The 24936-nt window shown below is 35.6% G+C and overlaps 5 protein-coding genes and 1 long non-coding RNA gene across 8 annotated transcripts; 2 read left to right on the top strand and 4 right to left on the bottom strand.

Annotated features, from left to right (window-relative positions):
- Positions 1 to 589: 589 nt before the first annotated feature.
- Positions 590 to 3671, bottom strand: LOC109185062 (uncharacterized protein At1g01500-like). Of its 2 annotated transcripts, none has more exons than XM_019335066.1 (2): positions 2728 to 3671; positions 590 to 1627 (listed from the first exon to the last, which is right to left on the bottom strand). In XM_019335066.1, the coding sequence occupies exons 1-2, from the start codon at positions 3394 to 3396 to the stop codon at positions 1394 to 1396; spliced, it is 903 nt and encodes a 300-aa protein (XP_019190611.1). In that variant the 5' UTR covers positions 3397 to 3671; the 3' UTR covers positions 590 to 1393. The 2 variants fall into 2 exon arrangements, with proteins under 2 accessions (XP_019190611.1, XP_019190606.1); XM_019335061.1 differs by having other exon boundaries at positions 590 to 1630; positions 2725 to 3671.
- A 566-nt stretch (positions 3672 to 4237) lies between these two features.
- Positions 4238 to 5547, bottom strand: LOC109186779. Its single transcript, XM_019336919.1, has 2 exons — positions 5539 to 5547; positions 4238 to 4888 (listed from the first exon to the last, which is right to left on the bottom strand). The coding sequence occupies exons 1-2, from the start codon at positions 5545 to 5547 to the stop codon at positions 4238 to 4240; spliced, it is 660 nt and encodes a 219-aa protein (XP_019192464.1).
- A 1438-nt stretch (positions 5548 to 6985) lies between these two features.
- LOC109185975 lies at positions 6986 to 10171 on the top strand. The gene is made up of 4 exons (XR_002055069.1): positions 6986 to 7923; positions 8062 to 8155; positions 8310 to 8433; positions 9746 to 10171. It is a non-coding gene; the product is annotated as an uncharacterized LOC109185975 (long non-coding RNA).
- Positions 10172 to 11559: 1388 nt separating this feature from the next.
- Positions 11560 to 12223, bottom strand: LOC109187005. The gene is made up of 2 exons (XM_019337168.1): positions 12055 to 12223; positions 11560 to 11964 (listed from the first exon to the last, which is right to left on the bottom strand). The coding sequence occupies exons 1-2, from the start codon at positions 12181 to 12183 to the stop codon at positions 11698 to 11700; spliced, it is 396 nt and encodes a 131-aa protein (XP_019192713.1). The 5' UTR covers positions 12184 to 12223; the 3' UTR covers positions 11560 to 11697.
- Positions 12224 to 12320: 97 nt separating this feature from the next.
- Positions 12321 to 17582, bottom strand: LOC109185083 (recQ-mediated genome instability protein 1). 2 transcript variants are annotated; one of them, XM_019335085.1, is made up of 8 exons: positions 17080 to 17582; positions 16528 to 16698; positions 15968 to 16113; positions 15334 to 15467; positions 13841 to 14544; positions 13297 to 13386; positions 13103 to 13231; positions 12321 to 12675 (listed from the first exon to the last, which is right to left on the bottom strand). In XM_019335085.1, the coding sequence occupies exons 1-8, from the start codon at positions 17518 to 17520 to the stop codon at positions 12505 to 12507; spliced, it is 1986 nt and encodes a 661-aa protein (XP_019190630.1). In that variant the 5' UTR covers positions 17521 to 17582; the 3' UTR covers positions 12321 to 12504. The 2 variants fall into 2 exon arrangements, with proteins under 2 accessions (XP_019190630.1, XP_019190624.1); XM_019335079.1 differs by having other exon boundaries at positions 13297 to 13407.
- A 3919-nt stretch (positions 17583 to 21501) lies between these two features.
- On the top strand, positions 21502 to 23555 carry LOC109185119 (heavy metal-associated isoprenylated plant protein 39). Its single transcript, XM_019335100.1, has 3 exons — positions 21502 to 21704; positions 22077 to 22152; positions 22992 to 23555. Exons 1-3 carry the CDS (start codon positions 21699 to 21701, stop codon positions 23354 to 23356), a joined length of 447 nt encoding a protein of 148 aa, XP_019190645.1. The 5' UTR covers positions 21502 to 21698; the 3' UTR covers positions 23357 to 23555.
- Positions 23556 to 24936: the final 1381 nt, after the last annotated feature.

Below are 24936 nucleotides of genomic sequence, written 5' to 3' on the forward strand. Positions count from 1 at the left end.
TGCTGCTCGACGACGATGGAGGATTCACTGCGGCCTTCAACAGCCGGCTGCCGAACTGCTTATCTCCACTAATGGCTGAGGCGCTTGCGTGCAAGGAAGCCTTGTCCTGGCTAAGGGGACGAGGGGAACAAAGGGTGGAGGTTTACATAGACTGCTCGACTCTCCAGCACTACTTGTCCTCGGCTACAGGCTGCTCGATTCTCCAGCACTACTTGTCCTCGGCTATAGGACCTGGTTGCAGATCCTATAGTGCTCCTTGACTATTGCCATGTACTGGGATGTTATCCCTCCTGACTCTATTGTTGGTTATCTTTAATATTCGTTCTTCAGTTGCTTTAAAAAAATGAGGGCCTAATTAACATTTTGGATAAAGTTTTAAGGGTTTATTTGACCATTTTCCCTATATTTTACTTTCATGTCTATTTTGAGTAATTTTTGGTAGTATAAATCTTTTTTTTTTTTTTTTTTTTTTGGTTATGTGACATTAAAATTTTGTGACTATACTACACTTGTTTAATAGTCTATAAAGATCAGTTTTCACCAAAAGATGCCACTCTACCTAGTCAAAGCTTTCCACAAACATCATGAAAACAAGGAAGACAACATATGTAGCCTTGTAGGCAAGTGGTTTTAGTACATTACCATAGAGGGAGTAAATGATACCGTTTTTGCACTGGTTAAAAAAACATAGTAGTACTGTTAGAATGCTCACTAGAACTATGCAAAATATGAAAGATATGTCTGGACAGTACACTAACATTTGAAAGTATGATGGGGCTCTACAAATATCCATTTATTTAAGAGGAATGAATACCTTATTAAGGCAGCTACAATTGAACAAACACACATATCTATGAAAGACTCTTAAACTACTTACAGCTGATCACCTCTGTAAAAACTGCAAGACTTCACACCAACATCCTTGGCATAATGACATAGGAAGATATACATATACCCCCATATTATCATTATTCTACTGGGTTAATCAAGTTATGAATGGAATACTTACTGCTACTTAATCGAAAGCAAGACGTTCAGAGTTGTTCATGTATCCCGGCCCCTAGCCGAAATGCATTTGTTAAATGAGCTTTCGAGATTTGAACAGTTTGCTTTGTGTTGTTGCCTCAGCTACCACTGCGATGCTAGGTTTAGTTAAAAGATTGCTAAAGTCTTTCTGTTTTCCTACCTGGATATGAATGGCACCACCTTTCTTGAGGTGCATCAGACCCGCCTAGACTAGCCTGGAGATACTAGATAGGTTTTACCTCTTCTATTGTTTTCGCTATGCTGTCCAGGGGGTCACGCAGAAATGGTGTTCCTTCGGGTGCCTCTTGACAGAGAATGCCAAATAGTCAGCATGTTGGTTACTCTTTCGTTTAAAACATTGTTGTATCTAAAAGAACCTCCTCCTGAGATTCCTGGTCATTGTTTGATATGAATGCATAAACAGTCCCACACCAACGCCGACACCAAGGCACATTCCCAGGCCTATCCCCACACCGACTCTTACACCAGCATTAAACCAGGACAGTTGGCCATCTTCATCTGCACACATTTCTTCTGAATATAAGCCTTGCCCGGTTTTCTCATCAAGCTTGTAAGTGTCTATATCTGCCTCCTCTATGATCTGCAAAACAAAAAGACAAGAAAATGACAATTGAAATAGAGAGAGGAAAGGGAGAGAATACAGTATATTGTAGCAAAGAATTAAGTGTCTGATATGTAAAAAATTTGTATCAACACATGAACATTTTGGATGATCTTGAATAACCATCAGAGGTATTGCTCCAAGGTGACCTTACCCTGATGCAATTTTCTCCTTATGAAACCATCAAGGAAACTCTAGCTACTTAATAAGATGCAGAATGAACATGTACCGCCCAGACACCAATATTAGACCTTCATAGCCTTCACTACACAAAAGGGCATCTACCTCACATACTATGTCTATAATTTAATTTTATTTTTTGAGAGGAAAAATAGAATAGATTAACGAAGAAGATCTGAAACAAAGTCAGGGGGATTGGAATCCCAGTACAAAGCACTAGCCTGAGAAAAGGCCGCAGAAGCTAAAGAATGAGCTAAACGGTTCGACGTACTCTCGAAACTAATGGAACAAGAATCAAAATAGCTCATTAAAACCTTACAATCCGAAATGGAAAAGCCGATATAAGACCTGAAATTAGACGAAGACGAAGATAAACTCTGGCAAATATGTCTATATGTTTCTTCATCCACCCCATTTCACTCTGATTAAGTATAGACCACTTTTCTCTAGCCACTTCAAGAGGCTTCAACCATATCTTCAGGGACTCCCCACCTGACCTTTACAAAAGAATGTTGAGCTATTCCTCTAGAAGATCATTATTATACCTTGAAATAAAGGAAATTCCCCTTGATGTTGAAAACTCAGGTTGTTCTAAACCTAGAGACTGATGAAATCAGCCATTAAAGTTCCTGCAACATCCTACCCTCCAATGTCTCAAGAAGCTAGCATGATTTTAATCTACCTTCTCATTCTTCCAACTGCAATTGCATTTTGATTTTTTTAGTTTTTCTTGTCACAATTATTATTTCAGCCACAAAACTTCCAATTATCTACTCATTCTTAAAAGTTGAGACTTGAGAGGAATAGTATCAGAAGTCACTTCACTTACAAAATTCCATGTATAGTGCATTGAAAAAGCAAGAAATGGGCAAAAAGTGGTGAGGTTGGGAATGGAATACCTCTGTTTTTCGTCGTCTAACTGGTTCATTCACCTTTTTCTGCACCTTCCACGCCTCCTCCTCTTCTGGAATGGCATCCAACAACGCCTGCCTGGTCTTCTTCTTTCTCGGGCTAACCTGAATTGTCTTTGTCAAGATCACCGGAGCACCAGAAAAACATCCGGCTACATAAACCTCAATCGACGGGGAGCAAAATCGGAGATTTGGCTGGAAAAATGCCGATGCGCCGGATGCCGCGGTGTGACAATCCATGCTCCAGCCCGTCGGCGAATCGCTATCCAGCACATTGCCATTCGACCAAGGCAAATCCACTCTCTCCAACGACCCGCAAAGAATCAATCCGTCTTCCTTCTCCAACACCTCAAATTCAACCGGCCCGGAGACCCATACGCTATCCGTGCTCACGTAAGTCACCTCCGACGACTCCTTATCCACGCGGTCGCGGCGGAGCGTGATCGAGGAGGCATCCGAGGCAGGAATTCGAGACCCATTGATAGCTAACGACACGCCCCTCTCACGGCGGAGGTGGCGGAGAGTCAGGTAGTCGGGTACGGCGTTGACTGCACATGGCGCAACCCGTACGTAGAACAAACGGATTTCTAAACACCCCCCTTTAAAATTAGAGCGTTGATATACCACCATTGGTAATTCTTCGCCTCGATTCTCCATCAAAAAAAGCTATCTTCTTTTTTCTCAATTCCTCGTGAAAATTTAACAAGGAAGAGGGAAACTCTAAAAGATTATACGGGGATTCTGACGAAACAACGCCTTCATGAGACTGGCGATTATTAAAAATTAAAAATTAAAAATTAAAACTTCAAATATAGAATATGGAGGGTTTTCGCCAGGTTAGACGAAGGTCTGTTCCAATGGCGAGGAGCCAAACAGAGGAGAGAAGAACAAGGTGGAACCAGGGGACGATTGGACTCTGTGAGTCGCGCGTCTGACTTACTATATATAGGCAGTGTTTTTTTTCCTGGAAGGTGGGTGGTTGAACATTCCTATTCATTCACACTAAATATAGGAATATATTTAATGGGATATATATATATAACTAGTATTTGACCCGTGCGTTGCACGGTATGTTATTTAAAAAATTTTAATTGTGTGTATTTTATGTTAAAATTTGTGTGATATATTTGGGAATACAACAAAAAACGTATGAAAATGGTATGTTACAAATAGTTGCAAGGTGTTGGTAATATAAAAAGAATACATTACAAAATTATAAATTATTGAAAACTTCATGATATACAACATTAGTGGTTGATGTAGTAGTTGAACTTGAGTCTTTTACAATCAATATTTTGAGACCGTCTGGATTATTAACCCGAGATGCAGCTACGTACAACTGATCGTGTACAACAATCGGTTTCTTTAGTATTAAACCTACATGAGTCAACGTTTGGCCTTGACTTTTGTTTATGGTCATCGCATATGAAAGCATCAATGGGAATTGCCTTCGTTGAAACTTGAACGGCAATCTTGGATCCGATGGTAACATTGACATTCAGGAGATTAGCACTTTTGTACCTTTGCTGGGACCAGTGAGAAGCTCGCCTTCAATAACATGGTCTGCTAACTTTGTGATTATCAACCGAGTTCCATTGCACAACCCAAGAGAATGGTCAATATTTCTCATTAACATTACTGGTGAGCCGATTTTCAAATTCAGTGTATGATTTGATAGACCTGACACCCGAATGCTGTTTAGAAATTCTGGTGTGTGTACATCTCCAAGTATACCATTATCGCCATCGGCTTTGCATACTGCGTCTGAACTATAGTATGACCTGCTTTCGACATTATGCAACTCAGTCATATATTCATTAACTGCGTTGACCACGTCGAGCGTTGGTGCTAGTATAGCACGACCTATCAGATGCTCGGAGTCAGTATTTCCATTTGCAAACATTAGAAATGTACTGTCCACAATTGCTTTAATGTCGTCCCTCCCGGATGATACTAACATGTGATTTGGTATTTCAACCTCTGCGAATCCATCATTCCGCTCACCCAGCTTTCCATCGCCGATATTGGCAATCCAGTTAGCAAACTCTTGTAATGCCTGCCGGTTCACACCGTTGTGTACCGAACTTAGCCTGAGGTTTTTAGTCAACCTTAAAACTTTGCAACTATCCCATAGGTTGATTTTACCAATCTAAGTAAAACAATTTCATAGTCCTATTACACATCTAATATAAATAAATTTCTTTTGCAAAACAACATAAAAAAGTTAAATTCTAATAAATAATATAATGTCAATTTCCACTTATATTATATATAATATACTATAATGTATATATATATATATATATATATATATATATATATATATATATATATATATATATAATTCGAACAATTGTTGCTTCACAGAGGAAACTTACATATATTATTACACCTTTATAATTTATAATAATATATAATATAATTATATAATTATATTAATATATACGGAGTAGTACATTTAGAAACCCAGCATGAAGTATGTCAGAAGTTTCTTCCTTCTCGTTGAGATGAGAAGTGATGGGGAAACCTGACTTTCTTATTTCTCGATAACGATTCCATTTCTTCTGCTCAATTTCTTCCTTCTACAGATTTATTGCTCTCTTGCGTAAGTATTGTCCTCAAATTTTACTCATGGATGGCGATTGTTCATTGTACTTTCCTAATTCTAAGCTTGGTTCAGATCAATATTTTTGGACCTTTTTAACGCAATCTAGGTTTGTTCTTCAGAGCTTTATGTTGATTTTACAAATCTAAGTAAATATACTTATTTTCATCAACAGATCTAGCATGGTGACTCACAAAAGCCATCGATCCTTACTACGGTGACTCGCTCAGTCACTCGAAATTAACATTGTCTAGTATTTGCTTATTCTATTTCAGCTTAACACGTTCATTTTTGTAGAGATTTAATTTACAAAACAATGAGTAACTCTGGTATTTGTAAGCTTTTATATAGTTTTGTGATGCCTAACATTCAATAAACATGTTATAGAACTTAGATTTATATTGTTATATACAATAACAGTAATCTAAAAGACTAAGTTTAGACTTTAGATGACTCTAGTTTTAATGGTTATTACTTGTTTTATGTTTACGCTTGAATTAAAAAATATTACTTGTAGACAAAAAGAGTTGCCCCCCATTCATAACAACATTGTGTTTCAAGTGAATCTTGGAATATAAAAAGATTTTCTTATATATTCAATCTTATGTAATGAAAAACTGACACACATGTGGAATACTTAAAAAACTATTAATTCATACCATATTATTTACAATTTAAACTATAAATATTTTAATTATAATAAAAGTATTATAACAATGACCAGTAGAATATGACAGCTTAAATAAAATTGATAAGCAAGTTATTAATAATTATAAACATATAAATTAAAAATATTATATATTATAGATTATAGATATGGTAAGCCTAATATACTTAACTAAGGCATCATTTCCTAAACCTTGGTTACTACTTTTGGTTAAGGACATTTGGTCTTTGTTGACCTTATCTGTACTCTTTATCTTTGAATGTGGATGCATAATCTCCGATGTTAGCTTTCCATTTCTATTGTACGATACATACACACCGGGAAGCCTTGGTTTAGCACAATTCATGTGTTGACCTTATCTCCTACAAAATTAGAGGGTGTGATCTATGCCACCGTTCGCCATTTTCACGCAATTTCTATCTCTCTAACATATTCACGATGAAGAAACCCTGCCGCTGTGTCGCGATAGAAAGCTTACAGCTGCGGCTGGAATGTGGGAATTTGAGTGTAAGGTTGTTCCTCTACAAACGTTTTCTAGGCTTTTCATTTATATAAAATCATTCGATGTTCTTGTAGTCATCGATCTGTTTTGATTCGATAAAACATCTTGAAGATGAAGATGATGAGATTTTGGGAGTCCATTTCAGACATGCAATAGTTGGGGGAATTGAATCTGAGTGTAGGGTTTACACGAATCTATTCTCGCATGTCCGATTGAGGGCCGAGGTCTATGAGCGAAGGTTTAGGGTTTTAAAATGTTTGACTCCAAGTTTGGTTTTCAGAATTGAATTCGTGGAAATCGCCGCTTTTAGCTACAATAGCTTCGGATTTCCCATAGTTTTCAGATAAGTTATCAGACACCTTCAATTTTAAGTGTATTTCAAAACATTATCTATAATTTGTTTGATTATTTTACGATAATAATGTTCGTAGTCATATATCTGATGGTTTATTTCCTTTTTGTTTATGTTATTTCAGATTTATATGATCTTCTGCTATTCTTAGACCTTGACAGGAGGGTTTCACAGTTTTGGATACAGTTTCGAAGAAAGCTAAGTTTTCCTATTCTAACAGTTGAATATGTAATATTAGATGCATCATTACATGATTAGATGATTGCAGTAGATGATTGATTACATGCTTTGATAGTGTATTTAATGAATTTCTTGAAGAAATACATTTTGTTGGACGACAATGTTTCCTCTTGGATCCAATCGTGCATGAAGATGTAATCTTCTTCATGGTCTGCAATAGCAATGCTTTACCTACTGTGTTTTTTATGATTTGAGTTTATTGTATTCAGGCAACTGTTGTAAATCAAATATTGTTGTCCATGGTTTGGTATTTATAGAGCAGTTACATGGGTTTGTCTTGGAAGACACTAAAGTGTGCTTAATTATTTATGTTATCAATTACATAGAGAACCTGAAAGGTTGCTGTTTGTTATTAATGTTATATGCATTTTTTTCAATTACATGTGTGTTGTTAGGGTTTCCCATGTGTGGTGTTACTGTTCCCATTGATCTTGATATCAATTTTTCTGGGTAATATGTTCAAAATTGGTTTTTTTAGAGTATATTTAACTAAATCATAATCTATATAAATTGTAAGTAGTTTAAATTGGTTAGTCATTGACTGATTTGTAATTTGGTAATTCACTTTTTCTAATTCTATTTTTTTTTAGAACATGTATAAGCCAATTTAAGTACACATTAATAAGAAAAAGTGTATGCAATTATGCTTAAATTTTTATAACATGTCCCAGTTATTTAAAAACTGATTTAGTTGCCAATTTGAATAAGTATATGAGTTTTCCTTTATTTGAAAACACTAAATATTTATTTTTTTGCAGGGCATCTCGTAAATTGGGGCATCAAATAAAAACTAATAATCTCTACCACTGCAATATGAGGTCATGTTACTTTAGTATTTTAAATGTTTTTGGATATTAGGATGTGTTGTAATTATTTTTAATATTAAAAATATTTTTTCTGTGAGTAAATGTATTCCTAAGACCTAATTTGTTCTAAACTTACCTTTGATATTGCAGCCAAGCTGTTGAGGTTGATGATTTCGAATAAAATATGCCTGTTGATGATTTCGAATAAAATATGCCCCAAACTTAACAGTGGGAATCCCACAGAGTACGTAGAAAAGATCATTTTAGGTTTTGAATTGTGAGTTTAGTATTGTATTTTTAATTGTGATCTTAAGAGTGTTTTGTAATAATAATACTTGTGGGCTTTTTATTTAATTTTTCATCTCATTTAGTAACCATACTTTTTTTGCACATTTCAGGATGTTCAAATTTGTCTAAGAGACAGAGAATACACATTGGTGGTAATGTATTCTATGTGTAACAGACATATAATACACATTGGTGGTAATGTTTTGACAGCCCAAGAAGGTTTTGGCAAAGAAGGTAACTATTTATTATACATGGACTAAAGTATTCTCTATCCATCAGTGTTTCTGTTTTTCTTCTCTTCATGCATAACCTCTTTGTTTCTGGTTTTTTTTTTCTCTTCATGCATAACCTATGTGGCTTGAAATTGGTTGATCCACTCTTGTTGCAATGATACTATCACCTGATATTTGTGATTGGTTGCTATATTTGTATACCACCAGCCTGCAAAATAGAAACAGAAACACAAAGACAGTAATGATCGAAAAATAATACATTAGGGATAGTTATATATTATTCTCTACATGTTTGTGTCATATGTTATTCTCTACATGTTTGTTTCTCTGAAATGCTATTTTCCAGATTGCTACTATCCTGGGTTAGCAATGGCATTTCATTACTGTGATAGGGTATTGTATTGCTAGTCCTTTCACCTGCAAATGAAATAGAAATAGCATAGAAAACATGCATTTAACACATACTGTAAAGATTTGACAAAAGAAAAAACATCTTAAAATGTTAATAGTTCACATACACATATGGCTAACCTAATGTAGACCAAATATTCTTCATGTGAATATGACTCCAAGATTGGTCCTGCAAAACAAAATTTAAAAGAATCCAATTATAGACAATGTAAACTAATCCTTCATAGTTCGTATTAAAAGTGCCACAGGGCACAATTGATCAACAATGTTATTGGGAAACACAACCAAGAAACATCAACCAAAGGAATTAAATAAGCACACTGTTAGCTGGAAAAATATGTGTTTTACAAATATTGTTTCTCTTTTCTTTTTTCTTTTTTTCCTATGTAGACTGTTAGGTTCCTGAATAGAAAAATGAATAAAAGCACTTCATTATAAAAAATAAAGCAGTGAAAACTGCACCAAATTTTACTTCTGCACATGATGTTTCTCCTGTATTCTTTTTATTGATGTACATTACTATTTCTTTTCTAAGCACACTGTTAGGTTCCCTGAATAGAAAAATATCAAAACACACAATTAGCAGGAAAAAAAAGCTCATAAAAATGGTCAAAATAGCAGTTTTACACATGTTCATCAGTCATGTTTTACACATTGTTTCTCTCTTTTTTTTTTGTCTATGTAGACCGTTAGGTTCCTGGGGCAATTTAAGAATCATAACTTCATTCCTAAAAGAAAAAAAAATTAAATAAATTGTTAGGAAAATTGAATGAAATAAATAAATTAATCTAATCTTGGCTGTAAATAAAGTAAATATGCAAACAATGAATTGTATACCTTTCCTATCTCCTCATGAGTTGGCTCCTTCATCTCCTGAGTATATGCTTCTCCTCCACTGATAGTTCCACTTCCATGTGCTTTGGCTACGGCTGTGGAGTAGATATTGGACGTTTTCCCTGCTGGTAGGCTCTAATTCGACGCTGATCCCTTTTCGGCGAGGCTTCAGGTATAATTCGGCTGATCCCTTTTCGGCGAGGCTTCAGGTATAATTCGACGCTGCTCCGTTTCCGGCGAGACTTCTGGTATAACTGCTGGCCTGCATGACCTAGTATTTGTATTGAAGACTGAAACTTGATAGTCTTTGCATTGAAGAGAAAGTGATGTATATATAGAGATTTAGATAGAATTGCTTCCCTATCGTTAGTTAACGAAAGGGCAGAAATCGATTGGTCTGCAATTAATTACTTTGGAAAGACAAATCCGGCTCTTCACCATAAATATTATATGGGAAAATGAAGAGTACACAGGGCTTAAACTTTTAAATTGAATCTGATTGGCTTATAAAAAAATCTTGGGCGTAAAATAAATAGAAACAAAATATTTAGTTTAAATATTTTTTGGTAACCGATGAGTTTACACGTTCTTTTAAGCAAAATGATATAAATATTTGATACTCCTCAAAACGACGTAGTATTGTTTGGGCGGGAATTTTTTGCTCCTATTGTTTTGCTTTAATATATATAGAGATGTCATTAGACGAAGGATATATAAGGGAAAATTTTCTGAATTGGAAAAAAATAAATTTTTAATCTCTCAATTTTAGTAATTTTAATTATTGTCTTTCAACCATGCTAAATTATATATTTATTTTTTCATACAAGAATAAAACATGGGAAAATGGCACTTTTTCCCCCTAAGTTATATACTTATAGTATTTTTTTCTCCCTCAATTATTTATGTAAGCACATTAGCCCCCTCAATTATTTTAAAAGTGGTGGTTTTTCCCCCAAATATATTAAATTGACATTTCTACCCTTAAAGTAAACATTTTATTTATTTTACTTCTCCAACAAATTATTGCGTATATGTAGCGATTACCACGGTTCGGTTTGAACTGAACTAGACATTATAGCAATCGAATTAAAAGTTTTCAGTTATGATTCAGATCTAGAACCCAATATTTGGATTTCAATTTATTAAATTTAAGAATAAAAAAAAAAAAAAAAAACTGGATCATGAACCGTGAACCGGCGGTTCCGGATCCAGTTCGCGATTTTGAACCGTCTTTATTTTAAAATTTTATTTTTTATTTTAAAATAGTCTAAATTCAACAATAAATGTATTTTATTTTTTCAGTTTGGAACATGAACCGGTCATTCCGGTTCGCGATTTTAATAAACTCTAAATATCGCGTTTCGATTATAAATTGTAATTGAAATATTTTGGTTTAGTTGCTATAGTATCTGTTTGGTTTGAACCAAATTATAGTAATAATTTGTTGGAGAATAAAAATAAATGAAATATTTATTTTAAGGGTAAATATGTCCATTTAACATTTCAGGAGGAAAAAGAACCACTTAAATAATTGAGGGGGAAAAAGTGCTATAAGTATATAACTTAGGGGGAAAAAGTGTCATTTTCCCATAAAACATTTACCTAAAAAAGAGTGATCAAGTGAGTTAGAATCACGAATTAGATTCTTACCAAAATCTAACATCCTTTCCATTCATCTTGTTACACAAGATCTTTGAATTTATAGCGTGCGTTGTTCACACCTAACAAATAAAACATTTATCTCGTTACACAAGGTCTTTGAAGCATACTAAAACAACTGAAGGTAATTGAATGAATAAAAACATTTTTTTCTTTCAAATCAATTAGAGCATGACACAACCAATGGAGTAAAAAATAAAATATAGTAAATATACATCTAATGTAAATAATAAAACATAAAATTGGAGCACGAAAGCAGGTGGCTAATGGCAAAACTACTAAGTTCTGGAAGGAGAAGTGGTTGGGATAATTTATCCGAACAGAATCAGTTCATTTCTTTGGTTGTTGAAGCATAATAGACTTATGACAAACCAAGAAAGACATAGGAGAGGCTCCATCGACCATGACGGGTGCTGTTGGTGCCGTGACAAGGTGGAAGGCATTGACCATTGATCAGATGGTGCCCAAAAGCATTGGAAGTTTGGCGAAAATTGCTGCCAGCAAATTTTATGGATCGCGGATGGAGATCGTCCTTTGCAGGTTGGCTGGATAACGTGATCGAAGGGAAAGGTGCTTGCAGATCGATGGAAGATGGCCAGTTGTTGTTAGCTACCATAGCTTGGTGGATCTGGAAGTGGAGGAATGAAAGAATATTAAATGAGGATGGAGACAGAATTAACAACAAGACGGATTGGATTAGGAATCAAGTGATTGATACGAAGTAGGCATTTGAGAAGGCGAGCTGTATGGCCGTGATATGAGGGAAGCCAGTTTGGGCACATCCGATGAGAGAAGCCATTGAGATGCTTATGGATGATGATCTTGGGGTTCCCCTAGGTCGAAACATCCACAGTGTAGCTTAACTGGGATTGCCCCCTCCTCTTGATCAAAAAAAAAAAATCTTTATTGATAAAAACATCCTTATTGGTAGTACATTAATAAATAATGTAAAGATATCAAATGAATAGGCTTATCATTTGAAAATGAATGAAACCGTAATGAAATCTTTTGATTATAAATACATTTGATCCTATAACTTTCATTCCATTCTTTTTAGCTCTAAATATAGGATAAAATTAAAAATTAATTGCTAAGGAAAGAAATGTTGCAATTTAGCTCTCAAATGCTTGATCACACAATTAACTGAATTTAAGTATGCATAAGTACATTAAGGGGATAGATGAATAGTATCTGAGCCGCGATGAGGCTGTAATTGCACCGAAGTAAAGGATTGCAGTCGCCTAAGAAGCAGCCAAGCATCGGAAGCAGGACACCCCTGGTTCATTTCAGTGGCAACTGGGAATGGAGATTCTTTATTCATCTCTACAATCATTGTTCCCTGAAACAAACATAACACCATGCATTATTCATGAACACAATAAAGTTTACTACTTTATAACTTGTCCTTCGTCAACATTAAATCCAACAGCAACCAGAAATTCCAAGACCAATAATGGAACAGAGGCAAGAAGTCAAGTTAAACAGATAAAGTGTTATTGTAGAATTAATTATACTGGTCCTACAACTATAGTGACAATTCTCCTTTTAGGAAGGGGCAGAGACGCAGAGTTCTATCACCATACATATCGGTGGTGTTTGTCTAATAAGTAATAACCTCATCATATCTCGTCACATCTCATAATAGCACATACTACAAAGCGTCACTCTAGAACCAGTGATCGCTTTCCTCTGCAGACTTTAAAGGTGGATAGTGCAATAGCTATTTGGTGAAATAGTTAAGAGCACGGATATGGAAGGTACAATACCTCAAAATTCTCAAGGAATCTCTGGAATTGTTTCATAGTTTCTTTCATGTCGTTTTGTTGCTTTATATCTGAAGAAGCAAGAGCATTAGTTACTTCCATAGGAGAGTAACCAGTTCCTTTTTGCACAACCTGAGTACAAACGAGATTAGATTGTGATAGCATCAGATGAAACATATTTTTGTAATTTAACATACATTGTGATCAATAAGTATCTCAGAGATGAGGCTTCCATCATCAACGTAAACTCTAAGCTCATATGTACTCCTTCGTTGATATCGAAAACCCTTCACACCAGTAAAAAAGCACTGCAAATTAAGTGTCAGACATCAGATTCTAATAGATTTGTAAGGGATAATAGAAAATATGGGGAGATTGAAATTTCTGTGTGTATTGAATCATGTATAATGCAAACAAGTAACCTTTTTAAATTGTGCACTTTCAGAATTAGAGCAAATCTTAAAGGTTACAAAGAAATCAGTTGTTTAAGTAGCCACATAAGCATAGATTATTATCAATTCCAACAAAGAATGGAACTGATACACATATATCACTTGCTATGCAAATAATATAAAACCAAAAAAAAAAAAAAAAAACTGTTATCATGAAAAGCTAATTTATCTCTGTTTTAAAAACTTGAGTAGAATATCAGCATGGAAGTTTTAGAGATAAACAGCAATCAAAAACAAAACAAGAACAAATAAACCAAAAAAAAAAAAAACAAAAAACAAAAAGAATTACCTTGATTTTTCCTTTTACAGAGGAAGTTTTATCCTTAGCAGCCGCCCACTTAGCTGACAAACAAGCCATGTAAGTAAAAGGTATTTCCTTGTCTCCAGTAAGGATATACGGGTGCTCCAACTCATCAGCCATACAAACTTCTTCAGCATCTATAGCTTCAGTAGGTAATTCATCTTCAGAGTCTACAGTTGTGATATGGACTGGAATGTTACTTTGAGTTCTGCCTTGTGCAAGAGTGTCGGACACAATTCCTGCATCAATGGAATCAATGTCTTCAGCATCCATAGCTCCATTAGGCAGTGAAATAGGTGCAGAATCTTCTGTGTGAACAGAAACTGCAATATCTTCTCCAGTGGTGCTGCTGGAAGGGATCGTAGACATGGTTTCTATGTCAACCATATGGCTTTCCTCAACATCCATAACCTCGATAGGTGAAAGGCCAATTTCAGTATCTTCCCTACTGATAGAAGCTTCAACATCTCCCCAACTAACTGCAGCAGTGCTAGACGCATGCATTGCCTCCATGGGTGAAAGGCCACTTTCAGCATCTACCCTCCTGCTGAGAGCAGCAACCCTATTACTGGCAGGGATACTTGATATATCCATAGCCTCCACAAATGAAAGATCAGTTTCAGCATCTTCCCTCCTGATGGGAGCTGCAACATCTCCAAACCTATTACTGGCATGGGTTCCAGACAAGGTTCCTGCTATCAATTGAAGAAACCAACTATATTATAAAACTACAATAAAGTATCACATTTATACGGATAATTATATTATTCAGTATTGACCATCAACATTTACAGGCATTTTAAATTCCTATGAAGCAATTGGCATAAAAGATATACTTCACTGCTCATAGGAAACCATTTAAAGACAGTATGAGCAAGAGGTCAGTATCTTAGATGTCTACCCTAGAGCCCCATCACAACAAATGCATATATAATCTACTTCTATAACATATAATGTAGAAAACCAGCACCCATGAAATTGGAGCAGTGCTACAATTTCTGAACACATCAGTACTCATTACATCGTAGAAGCCGAGAGGTCTCTTGAAGTGAAAGTGTTAGTTACGTGCTAATTTTGAGAACAGGATTCATAGTTAATGTTGTTCCAACAGCAATTTACATGGATTCTAGCCTTCTGGTGGTTGAGATCATAAAACAATTTTAAAAATTTTAATTTCTGACATAAGCCTCTATGCATGCCTTCCCAAATAACTACCTGGAATAGCATGTCAAAATTGATAGTAAAAGGTAGCATAGTTGCATAGCAATAGGTGAGAACAATTTTGCTTTTGGAAATTCTTGAAAACCAAAGAGGTATTTTAAATTGAAGGCCTTCCAATAAGGTAACAGAGGCATGCAAAGGATTCCACGAGCCAAACGAAGATTGGCCCTTGACTGCAAGACCCATTATAAATGCAGCAAGCCCTGTCTGATACTTCATGTTGTTAATAGTAGATTGTTCTCTGAGACACAGAAAAATACCTCTCTCTTGATACAGGGGAGGTCGATCACTTCCTTTGGGAGCATCAGGGCATTCTGGAGCACTAGCACCTTCTACAGGCCATGCGGCACGAGTTAATCTAGTTGCTAAAGGAGGAACAACTCCATTTCTTGTTCTGTTATATGAAATGAATAATCCCCCAATCAATACACTAATAAAAATCACATTTTTCAGCCAAATTCAGTTATAGGAAATATTCGTATAATATGGAGTATTTGATGAGACTTGTTATGCAATGACAATAAAGTTTCAAATTCATACTGAACAAACATGAGATATAGTACACGCAATCTATGTTATATCTTCTCTGGTTTAAGGGGAAACAAACAAACAAAAACAACACCAAAGTTCAGCAAAATGGGATAGTAAGCTCCATAGTATATTAGCATCTCCCAGGACTAGCAAACAGGACCACAAAAAAAACAGGATCCAACTTACCAAGAGTAAGGGGAAAGAGAAGGCCATTTTCACAGCCATTGTCATTACCATTTTAGAGAAGCATATTATCCTAGTATAACTGTGCATTTAAAATATATCGATGACATAGAAACCCGTGACTCTAGATATTACACACAAATGAGAGAAGTATGATATATGTCTGCCCCAAGTAGAGACCTTTTTCCCCTTGGTGGCTTATTTACTTCTTTAACAAGCCTCTGGCGCACTCCCTCCAACTCTTCAACCATACCACCCAAAATTTCAAAAACTTCAGGGACCAGCATTAAGAGCCCATGCCTTACATTGACATTACAAATGGCAACCTGCAAACTAGAGCAGTGGTCAGTATTAATAAATTATGCAAAGAAACCAGTATGCATCTACATAAAAGGAGATAAAAGTTAGCCCCTCATACCAAAAAAGAAGCTGCAAGTAGCAGAAGATTTAAGGTTTGAACTGAAAAACTCATTATAATTTATGCATGATGCATTTGGTTTATCCTATTGGCAGCATATATTTTCAAGTTATACATCAGCCTACTAGATTTCCAACCGTTAGATCATCTATGAAGTTCCCCATGAAAATTGAAGTACGATAAGTACTGACACCAAATAATGAAATTTTCCTGAAGTAGGAAAACGTCATAAAAAACTTGTCGACTCAAAAGAAGCATTCACACACATAAAAACAAAAAGGAAACATGACCAAAAGAACAAACAAGGGTTTCAAATATGAACCTTAGTCCCAGCAGGAGCCATGACATCAAGCCCCTTTATGGGCCTGTATTCCATGCCAAACACGCGTTGCATGCCATCTGTCATTGACAATTTGAGGCACCTCTTGATTCCGGCAGATGATTCTTGGTACCTTCCTCTTAGAGGACAGCTGATATTAACTATCTCGTCCACCTTATAGGAAAAAAATAAAATGAAGCAACAAAATGTTAAATGGAGTACACACATTAGTACTGTCATCCCACCATCATTGTTTATATTGATAAAAATAATAATAACAATAATAAAACCCTAATAGGAACCTTATATTGCAAATTTATAATCTACTAAGTAATGATATGCCTCATTGACACTTATTGATAAGATTATATATTTTCAAAATTAAGTACGCCTCTACTAGTGAAAAGTGATGAAGCTATCAACTATCCTTTGGCATGTGAGTTGCCAGGTGAAGGAATCAAATAAGATAAGCATCAAGTAAGAGTTCTGCCAAAAATTACCATTAAACACAAAATTCATGCGGGAATTAGAGTGCAAATACTACCGTCTACCCACCTGAAGCACAAAGGGGCCTTTGAGATCAACGGAATGCAAGGTGTGGACGTTTAGAGGGAGCTCCCCGGCACCTGATAAATTCATATCCGAGTAGAGGAATTGCTGGAAGCACAGCTTAGCCTTGGTTGCGTCGTCGAAGGCCCGAAATCCCCGGATGGAGCCCTCTAATTGGGCGAGGCAGGACTGCAGCCATTCCACTCGCAATCGGAGCCCCATCTCTTGCAAGACGCGGCCAACGGCGCAATCGGCGACTTCGGATGAGGGAGGGGGAGTGGGAGGGGCGGGGGAATTGAGGGTTACAGTTTCGAAATTGAGATTGGCGGTTGTGGAATCGTCTTCCTCCACGACTCGCGGTGGTTGTCGAGGCTGTGGAGCCACTTCCTCTTCGTCTTCTTCGTCGGATGAACAGACGATTCGGTGGCGGCGTCTCATCGTCGACATTGCACTGCGCTCGCTTTGCCCGGGGTTCGAATTCCCTCCACTTTTTTCAACTATGACTTCGTGTTCTAGGTTCATAAAAAATACAAATATTTTGCCGCCAATTCTTTTTTGTTTTTAAGATTTTAAGAAGAAAAAAATTCACTTTGAGGGTTGTATATGTAAGAAATTTGGTTCTTTTCAAGTATTAATATTTTCAAATTACGTATATGGTTATGTAATTTATATCTTATTTAGTTATTAATTATTAATATTTTTAAATTAAGCGTATAATTTTATACTTTGTATTATATGTTGTTCTATCAGCCAACTGTCATAATTTTAATGAGAAAAATAGTTTTTTTCGATAATAGTTGACCAAAAGTACTCTTTTAATTAAAACATATTTTTTTTCATTGAAATTTCGACAATAGTTAGCCAAAAACTTGGTTTAAAAATTAGACGGTATGATAAAACGTGATACAATTTACATAGTCATGCACCTATTTTGATAGAGTTAATATCTGATTTGGTCACTCGAGCCTCGACTATTATGATTTCACCACTTTGGTCATCGACTTTCAAACTTGCTTAATTTCATCCTCAACTATACACTTTTAAATCAAAATAGTCTCGATTATGACTATTTTGGTTAACAATTACATAATTGAAGATAAAATTAAACAAATTTAAAAGTCAATGATCAAAGTGGTAAAATTTTAATAGCTCATAACCAAATCGGGTATTACCTCTATTTTTATATAAGCAATTTTTAAAAAGTAACTAAAAGTGGCAATGAATTTTTTGATACGGAGTACTATTTTAATTATAAACATTAAGACATATTGGAATGTGTGTGTGTGTGTGTTATACACACACAATGGTAGATAATTCTAATTTTATGATTTTAATATGTTATATTAAAACTTGATTATTACTTAATTAAGGTCCAAATATCATAACTATTTTGTGGTATAAATATCAGTGGGTCCACTACCGATTTGGGTCAACTGCGCAATCAGGTCAAAATGGATTCAGATTTTTCAATCAGGTCAATATATTGTATGCTCAAAAAGATAATAGGTGAATGAAAAACTGAATATCATAGTATATACATTTGAATTATAAAAAAAAAATAGTGTAAAAGACTTGTAACAGCTTTTCTCTCGCATTGTAAAGGAAAGTGTATTTGCACTATTATATATACAATACATTGTAAAGAAGGTTTGAATTGTATATCTTTTATTGGAGTTTGGAGTTTAAGTATCACGTGACTCAAACTAACCGTTATTCTTTTGTAGGTTTATGTGATTGCATGCTATTAGTATACACTCATAGATAGTAATTACAATTTTATTCGTCACCAAAAAAAATATAGAAAATAGAAAACAAATAGATGATAAAAGATGGATGGAGGGGAAAAGTATGAATTAAAGTCCACACAACCATTAAATTGCGTTTCGTTTTCTATTAAACAGAATCCATGCAAGTGTACTGGGAATTGACTAATCGATGTGAGGCATTTGGGCGGCTGATGATGTACTTTAGTCGTAGGGGTCCGGCCGCCCGGATCAGAAGCAATAACAAATAATAAATGTATTCAAAAAAATTTAAAAAGAAGTAGAACTTTTGTATGTATAATACATACAAACAAAGTTGTTGGAGCAATACTTCCAATATGATTTACCATTGAATCATTGAGTTAAGTTTAGAATGACGCTTCAATATTTATGTATGACAAAATCAACCTGATCGTTCAATCGAAGGACACCATGTTGTTTGTAATTTGTCATCATAGTGTTCCTGCTCACATCACTAGTATAAATAAGATTATCCTCTTGAGTGTTAGGGGTCGAAATATCGTCTTCAAACCTTAATATAGAGCTGCAACTCAAGTATAAATGTCTTTAGGATGTAACTCCAGTCAAGTTTGTCCGGCCACTTGATTTAGTAACTACATGGTTTCAGGTTGACTGCATATAGGAATTGCCTATTATTATCCTTTTCAATTTGAGGTAGTTAACTATGAGCAACTTAGATTGGTTCATATGTCCCAAAAAAATCACAAATGGTTGCTTTTTGTATGCTAAACAATGTGTGGATATGGCTGCTCATGTCCTTGCTATGAACACCATTTTTAGGTCAGACTGGATGAAATGGTTTTTCATTATGATTCTTTCCTTGTACAGAGCTCTAAGCAAGCTAATGAAATTGTTGCTTTATGATTCAAAAAAAAAAAAAATATATATATATATATATCGATTAGGTTACAAGGTACCCTTCACATGCAGCTTGTCATCTATGAACAATATAGACGAGTCACTATGTCATCATTTGTTGGTTAGAGTTATAAGGCGTTTCACTTATAATGCACCTTAAAATAGCAGTTTCAAATTGGAATGTAAATCAAATTAAAGTATTAATGTCTCCGTCAAATGAATGTTGCGACTCATTAAATTTTATCAATCTTGTTGAGCGATTGAATAACGTAATCTTTGGAATAGCTCAAAAGAGATCAGATGTGATTGAGCACTTCCGTCTTCAACTTTTTTGTTAAAAAAAAAAAAAAAAAAAAACTTCCGTCTTCAACTTAAAATGAGATTTCATAACATTCAGATAACACAAGTGCACATTGAAACCACGTAAATTAAACAGTATGCGTTATGATGTCATGTATGGCCCCTTTGCACTTGATTCACCGCAATACGCAATATGGTCGGTTATATCCATCTCACCATCTCAGCCTCGACAGCAACCCAGGTCATCCCAACCCAAATACTCCAGGATGTTCAAAACTCATTTAAGATCATAGTATTATAACAAAAGATGGTACTAACACAATTAAATTTTAAAAAGTTTCTTCATGTGAGGGTGTTTGCAATAATGAACACAAATACAACAATTATACGTCATCCACTTGGCAATTCACTATAGGGATTTCAAATACGATAATTGTGTAATATGTTTAATGCATGGTATGTGTCACTGTGTTTAGGGTGTTTAAAGGCATGATGAACAAAAAATTAAACTAACTTGTATTATTTTTCCTTAAAATTAAAAGCTATTACAATGCATTATCTATTCACTGAGCTAATAGCGCCTCCATTGAACCCATAACCTCGATCCCATGTGAGACTTCAACTTGGTGCCATTGGACCACAATATCCTGGACACTTATGGCCTATTTGGTTGGGCGTAATTTGGCTATAGTTGAATTGCAATTCAGTGGAAGCCACAATTACGCCGTTTGGTTGGAGGGAAGTGCAATTCCACAGAATTACAATTCCCTCCTTTTGCTGAATTGCAATTCATGGGCACTCCCCTATGAATTGCAATTCGGTGGTTGTGGGAAAAGGAAAAAGGATGAAATGACAAAAGTACCCTTAATTATTACTACTATTATTATTACACAATGATATTTTAGTCTTTATATCACTTCCTTCATTCCCTACCCAATAATTCTATTCATCTCTACCATAATTTGAATTCCTACTTTATTCCCACCGAATTGCAATTCCTTTCCACCCTAATTCTTTACTCTCAACCAAACTCCCCGTTAGTGAACTATGTATTAAAATGCAATTATGTCCGCACGAACTTAGCTCGTTCAGTAGGCAGTATTTGGAATAAGAGATCAAGATTCGAACCTCCGCAACTATAGTGATGGAATTATGTCTATCCGTGTTTGCCGAGCCACCTTTTAGGAGAAGCACAAAAATCCAATTATTAGTCATTGGTTACATAATCGACCAGCCTTTTACATAATAACATGAGGACGTGGTTGCTGGATAGTATGGAGTTGGCCCCATGGTGGACATCACTACACAAGAATTTTAGAAGCCATGCAGTACTTAGTTCAATGATTTAAGGGTTATTTTGGAAATTTTACTCAACGACAGGATGGCCATGGGGTTGGGCGACTAACGTTCAGACGGTGCGCGTGGTTTCTGGGGTGGCAAAGAAAGGCTACGTAGTATTCCGTACTGCTTTTATTGGTGTTGCTTCATATTCCTCCCTCTTGTGATTCAAAGGCTGCAGCCACCTTTGAAACCTGCTCTCTCCCTCCCACCCACCTCCTTCTCTCTCTCTCTCTCTCTTTCTCTCTGTGTATATATATATTCCAAATATTTCTGTGTTTTCTCCTTCCTGATTCCATTTTCAAGTCTGCTATTTCCAGAGCTAATCCCAACAACCCACACATAATGAAGGTATATCCTATGGTTCTGATTCCTTCCTGCTTCATATGTACTTTTTGTGTCTGTGTGTATGTTCTATTCTACGATTCTGATTCCTTACTGGATTCCATTTTCCCTATTTATTTCACCTTTTCAGAAATCATCTGATTTTCCTGCTTTACATTCAGTTTAGTTTAGATTCTTTAGTTTGGTCAGCTGCTGGGCACCCAAGAAGGTGGAAACCCCCAGATTTCTGGGATTTTTTTTGTTTGTTTGTTTGTTTGTTTGTGTTGCTCTTACTATGTTCCTGCATTGTTCCTTAATTTCTGCAAATCTTTTGAGGAATTCTTGTTGGGTGTCGGTGATATCCCATCTAGAACCATGTTTAACATTGCATTATTGCAGAAGTTTGTTCTGAGATTGGAGCTATCAGACTCCAACGACAAACGCAAGGCACTGAAGACCATATCTGCTCTTCCAGGTATCCTATTCTACTCTGTTTCGGTGCTTTTTAACATCTTTTTTTTTTTTTTTTGTTTTCTTCCAAAAAAAAAAAAAAACAAAATTATAACTTTCATCTTGAAATCTTCAACACTCCATGGTTTTGCAGAATTCTCTTTGAATATCATATTTTAATTTGATACAGAACCTCTCTGCATCTGTACTGCTTGGTAGGTGAAAAAGTAATGGTGGTTGATTCAGATTCATAATATTAAGGAAATTGTTGTGTTAGGGTAAAATTTAAACAGGAAATCTGGTTTTCATGGCAGTTGTTATCACTTTTTTCAGCTATTAATGGTGGATGTTTGCCCAGAAATGGTATAACAAAAAGCAAAATTGTCTGGGTGACATAGTGCCACATCAGATGGGACCGTAGTGGTTGTAGCCTTATTAGGATGTTCTGTGCTCATTTGCAAAGTCTAACATATGACATCTGATGAGAAGTTGTAACTAAACTTGTTTGGTGAAACTAAACTGTGGGGATTATGTCATTTTCTTGATTTCTTCCTCAAACACACTAGTCTCTATGGTTGCCTCCAGCTAATCAGGACAGATAGTCTTCTTCTTATCTAGAGCTCATGGAGAATTTTAATATGATGATTCACACCATGTCGATTTGCATTAGATATACTACTCAATATCCGAGACAATCAGACATGTTTTTCATTCTCAAATCATACCTGATCTAAATTGGTACCAATGGTACGATACTGATTGACACCTAAAACTTTCTCGGGCCAAGACCTTGCTAATCCCGAGTCAATTCAGGTCTTGTTTGATTTCAAATTAACCCATAGCTATTGTGCCCATAACTTGCAGGAATAGATGAAATTGCCATGGACATGAACAGTAAGCAAGTAACAGTGATTGGAAACGTTGATCCAGTGACTGTAGTAAGCAAACTTCGCAAGTATTGGACAACTGGCATCATCTCTGTAGGGCCAGCAAAAGAGCCAGAGAAGAAAGAGGAGCCAAAGAAGGAAGAGCCTAAGAAAGAAGAACAACCTAAGGAGGAAGGAAAGAAAGAGGAAGCAAAGAAAGAAGGAAAGAAAGATGATGAGAAGAAGGAGCCAGTTGTAATCATGCCATACAGGCAATACTATTATCCTCCAGTGAACTCATACTACAATTATGCTCACCACCACAGCATTGAAGAGAATCCCAATGCATGTGTCATCTGTTAAATCCGGGCCCGAGAAAAAAAAAATGATAAGTGTATTAGCAGATAGTAAAATTTCCGATCGATCCTTGGTCTTAAGTTTTTAATAGTAGCCAAGAAACTCACCATGTGTACAGCTGTTGATCATCATATTCTATTTGTGTATTCAGAATCAAGTACTGTATGTTGTGCAGAGATCCAAATAAACAAAATTTTTGAGATCAGCTTTAGTTATGGGTGCTCTCTTGTCTTCCCATACTGGGAAATCCTAGTCATCAGCTTATAATGTTTTTTGATAGAGGGCTAAGATTTGTTGGTTTTGTTGAATTGGTTGCTAAAATCATATTGTCTGGGCTGAGGATTGAATTCTTGATGGCAACTGGCAAGTCCTTTTTATGGTTGTAAGCAGCTTTAATTTCCATTATCACTCTCCCAGATTCTTATATTCCTCCACTTGGAATGATTAATGTAAGTACAAGATATAACAAGACAAATTGTTATCACAAAGGTTGTGTCCTATTGACTGATCGAACAAAAAGGTGATCGCAATGTTTCTTTTTTTGGCCACATGAAAATTCAGGCAATTTGAGTTGTTTTAAGGTTTGTTTAATGCAGGGGCATGTGATTATGGCATATATTCTTCACTATTTAGCATTATATGCAACGGCATTATGGGGATCTGTACTGCACTTTTGCACTTCTCTCTTTAATCTATAGCATTCCTGCACGTGTAGTTCGAAAATGACCAAAGATTATTCGGCCCAAGAATACATCTTGTAATACTTATACGGCGGATCAAGGTTCACATTAGAAAACAAATAAGGATACGAGTTCATTTTTAATATATACATATATAAGTTTATTATATAGGTGAAGCTCAAGACACAATATATAATTTGTCTAAATTTTGTGTGACATGCAAAAACTAGCCTAGAAACGTGTTAGGCCTACAAGCCGTCAAAATGTTTATATATTAGTATCTATAATAATGCGAGCATTGACTAGCTTGCACCTTACGATTGTTAGCATTGACTAGTTAAACTACGTCTAGGTGGTAGAAGTTGGAAATTGTATGTGAACAAGGATTAGGTAAATCTTAATCTATACACGTTTAGTTACTTATATGTTTGTGCATGTATGTATCTATCGTGTTTATCTCAATTCATGTCAAGTTAGGTTAGATTCACAACGTATAATACAACAATACAATAGAGGCTAGGAGTAATTAACTTCAATATGGGAAGAAGGCCCAATAGGACGGGCCTAGGCCATTTCAACAGTTACAATGATAGGTGCATTTGGACTAAAATAAGGATGGCAATGTAGCCTAGGCTTACATGGGTCGAGTTGTAATTGACCTATATATGAGGTTGTGCACTTGTGTTGGCCTAGATTACTCATTTATATATAATTTGGGATGGACCAGCTTAATAGTCTAAAATGTGGATTGAGTTAGATTAACATGACCCGCTATTATATTGTGCTTACGTGATTTCGCCTATATATCAACTTTGGATTCACTTGACATCACTATCTAGGCCTGCATGGGCAGCTCAACTAGTCATAGAAGTGAAAATTGAAAAGAATGATCAATGCGCAGTAAGC

The sequence above is a fragment of the Ipomoea nil genome, unplaced genomic scaffold (assembly GCF_001879475.1).
Source record: "Ipomoea nil cultivar Tokyo-kokei standard unplaced genomic scaffold, Asagao_1.1 scaffold0188, whole genome shotgun sequence".
Taxonomy (NCBI): Eukaryota; Viridiplantae; Streptophyta; class Magnoliopsida; order Solanales; family Convolvulaceae; genus Ipomoea; species Ipomoea nil.

Bases quoted from the DNA above. Each gene is read 5' to 3' on its own strand.
- LOC109187005 (XM_019337168.1), bottom strand. From the start codon at position 12,183: ATGTTTCGACCTAGGGGAACCCCAAGATCATCATCCATAAGCATCTCA. The intron at 11,965-12,054 runs GTATCAATCACT...CTCCACTTCCAG, and splicing joins CCTTCTCAAATGCCTACTTC to ATCCACCAAGCTATGGTAGC.
- LOC109185062 (XM_019335061.1), bottom strand. From the start codon at position 3,396: ATGGAGAATCGAGGCGAAGAATTACCAATGGTGGTATATCAACGCTCT. The intron at 1,631-2,724 runs TTCCATTCCCAA...CTTTTTGTTTTG, and splicing joins GACGACGAAAAACAGAGGTA to CAGATCATAGAGGAGGCAGA.
- LOC109185083 (XM_019335079.1), bottom strand. From the start codon at position 17,520: ATGTCGACGATGAGACGCCGCCACCGAATCGTCTGTTCATCCGACGAA. The intron at 16,114-16,527 runs GTTCATATTTGA...TCTAGTTTGCAG, and splicing joins TGGCTCCTGCTGGGACTAAG to GTTGCCATTTGTAATGTCAA. The intron at 13,408-13,840 runs GTAATTCTTTTT...CTTAATTTGCAG, and splicing joins CTGTAAAAGGAAAAATCAAG to TGCTTTTTTACTGGTGTGAA.
- LOC109185119 (XM_019335100.1), top strand. The intron at 22,153-22,991 runs GTATCCTATTCT...CATAACTTGCAG, and splicing joins GACCATATCTGCTCTTCCAG to GAATAGATGAAATTGCCATG.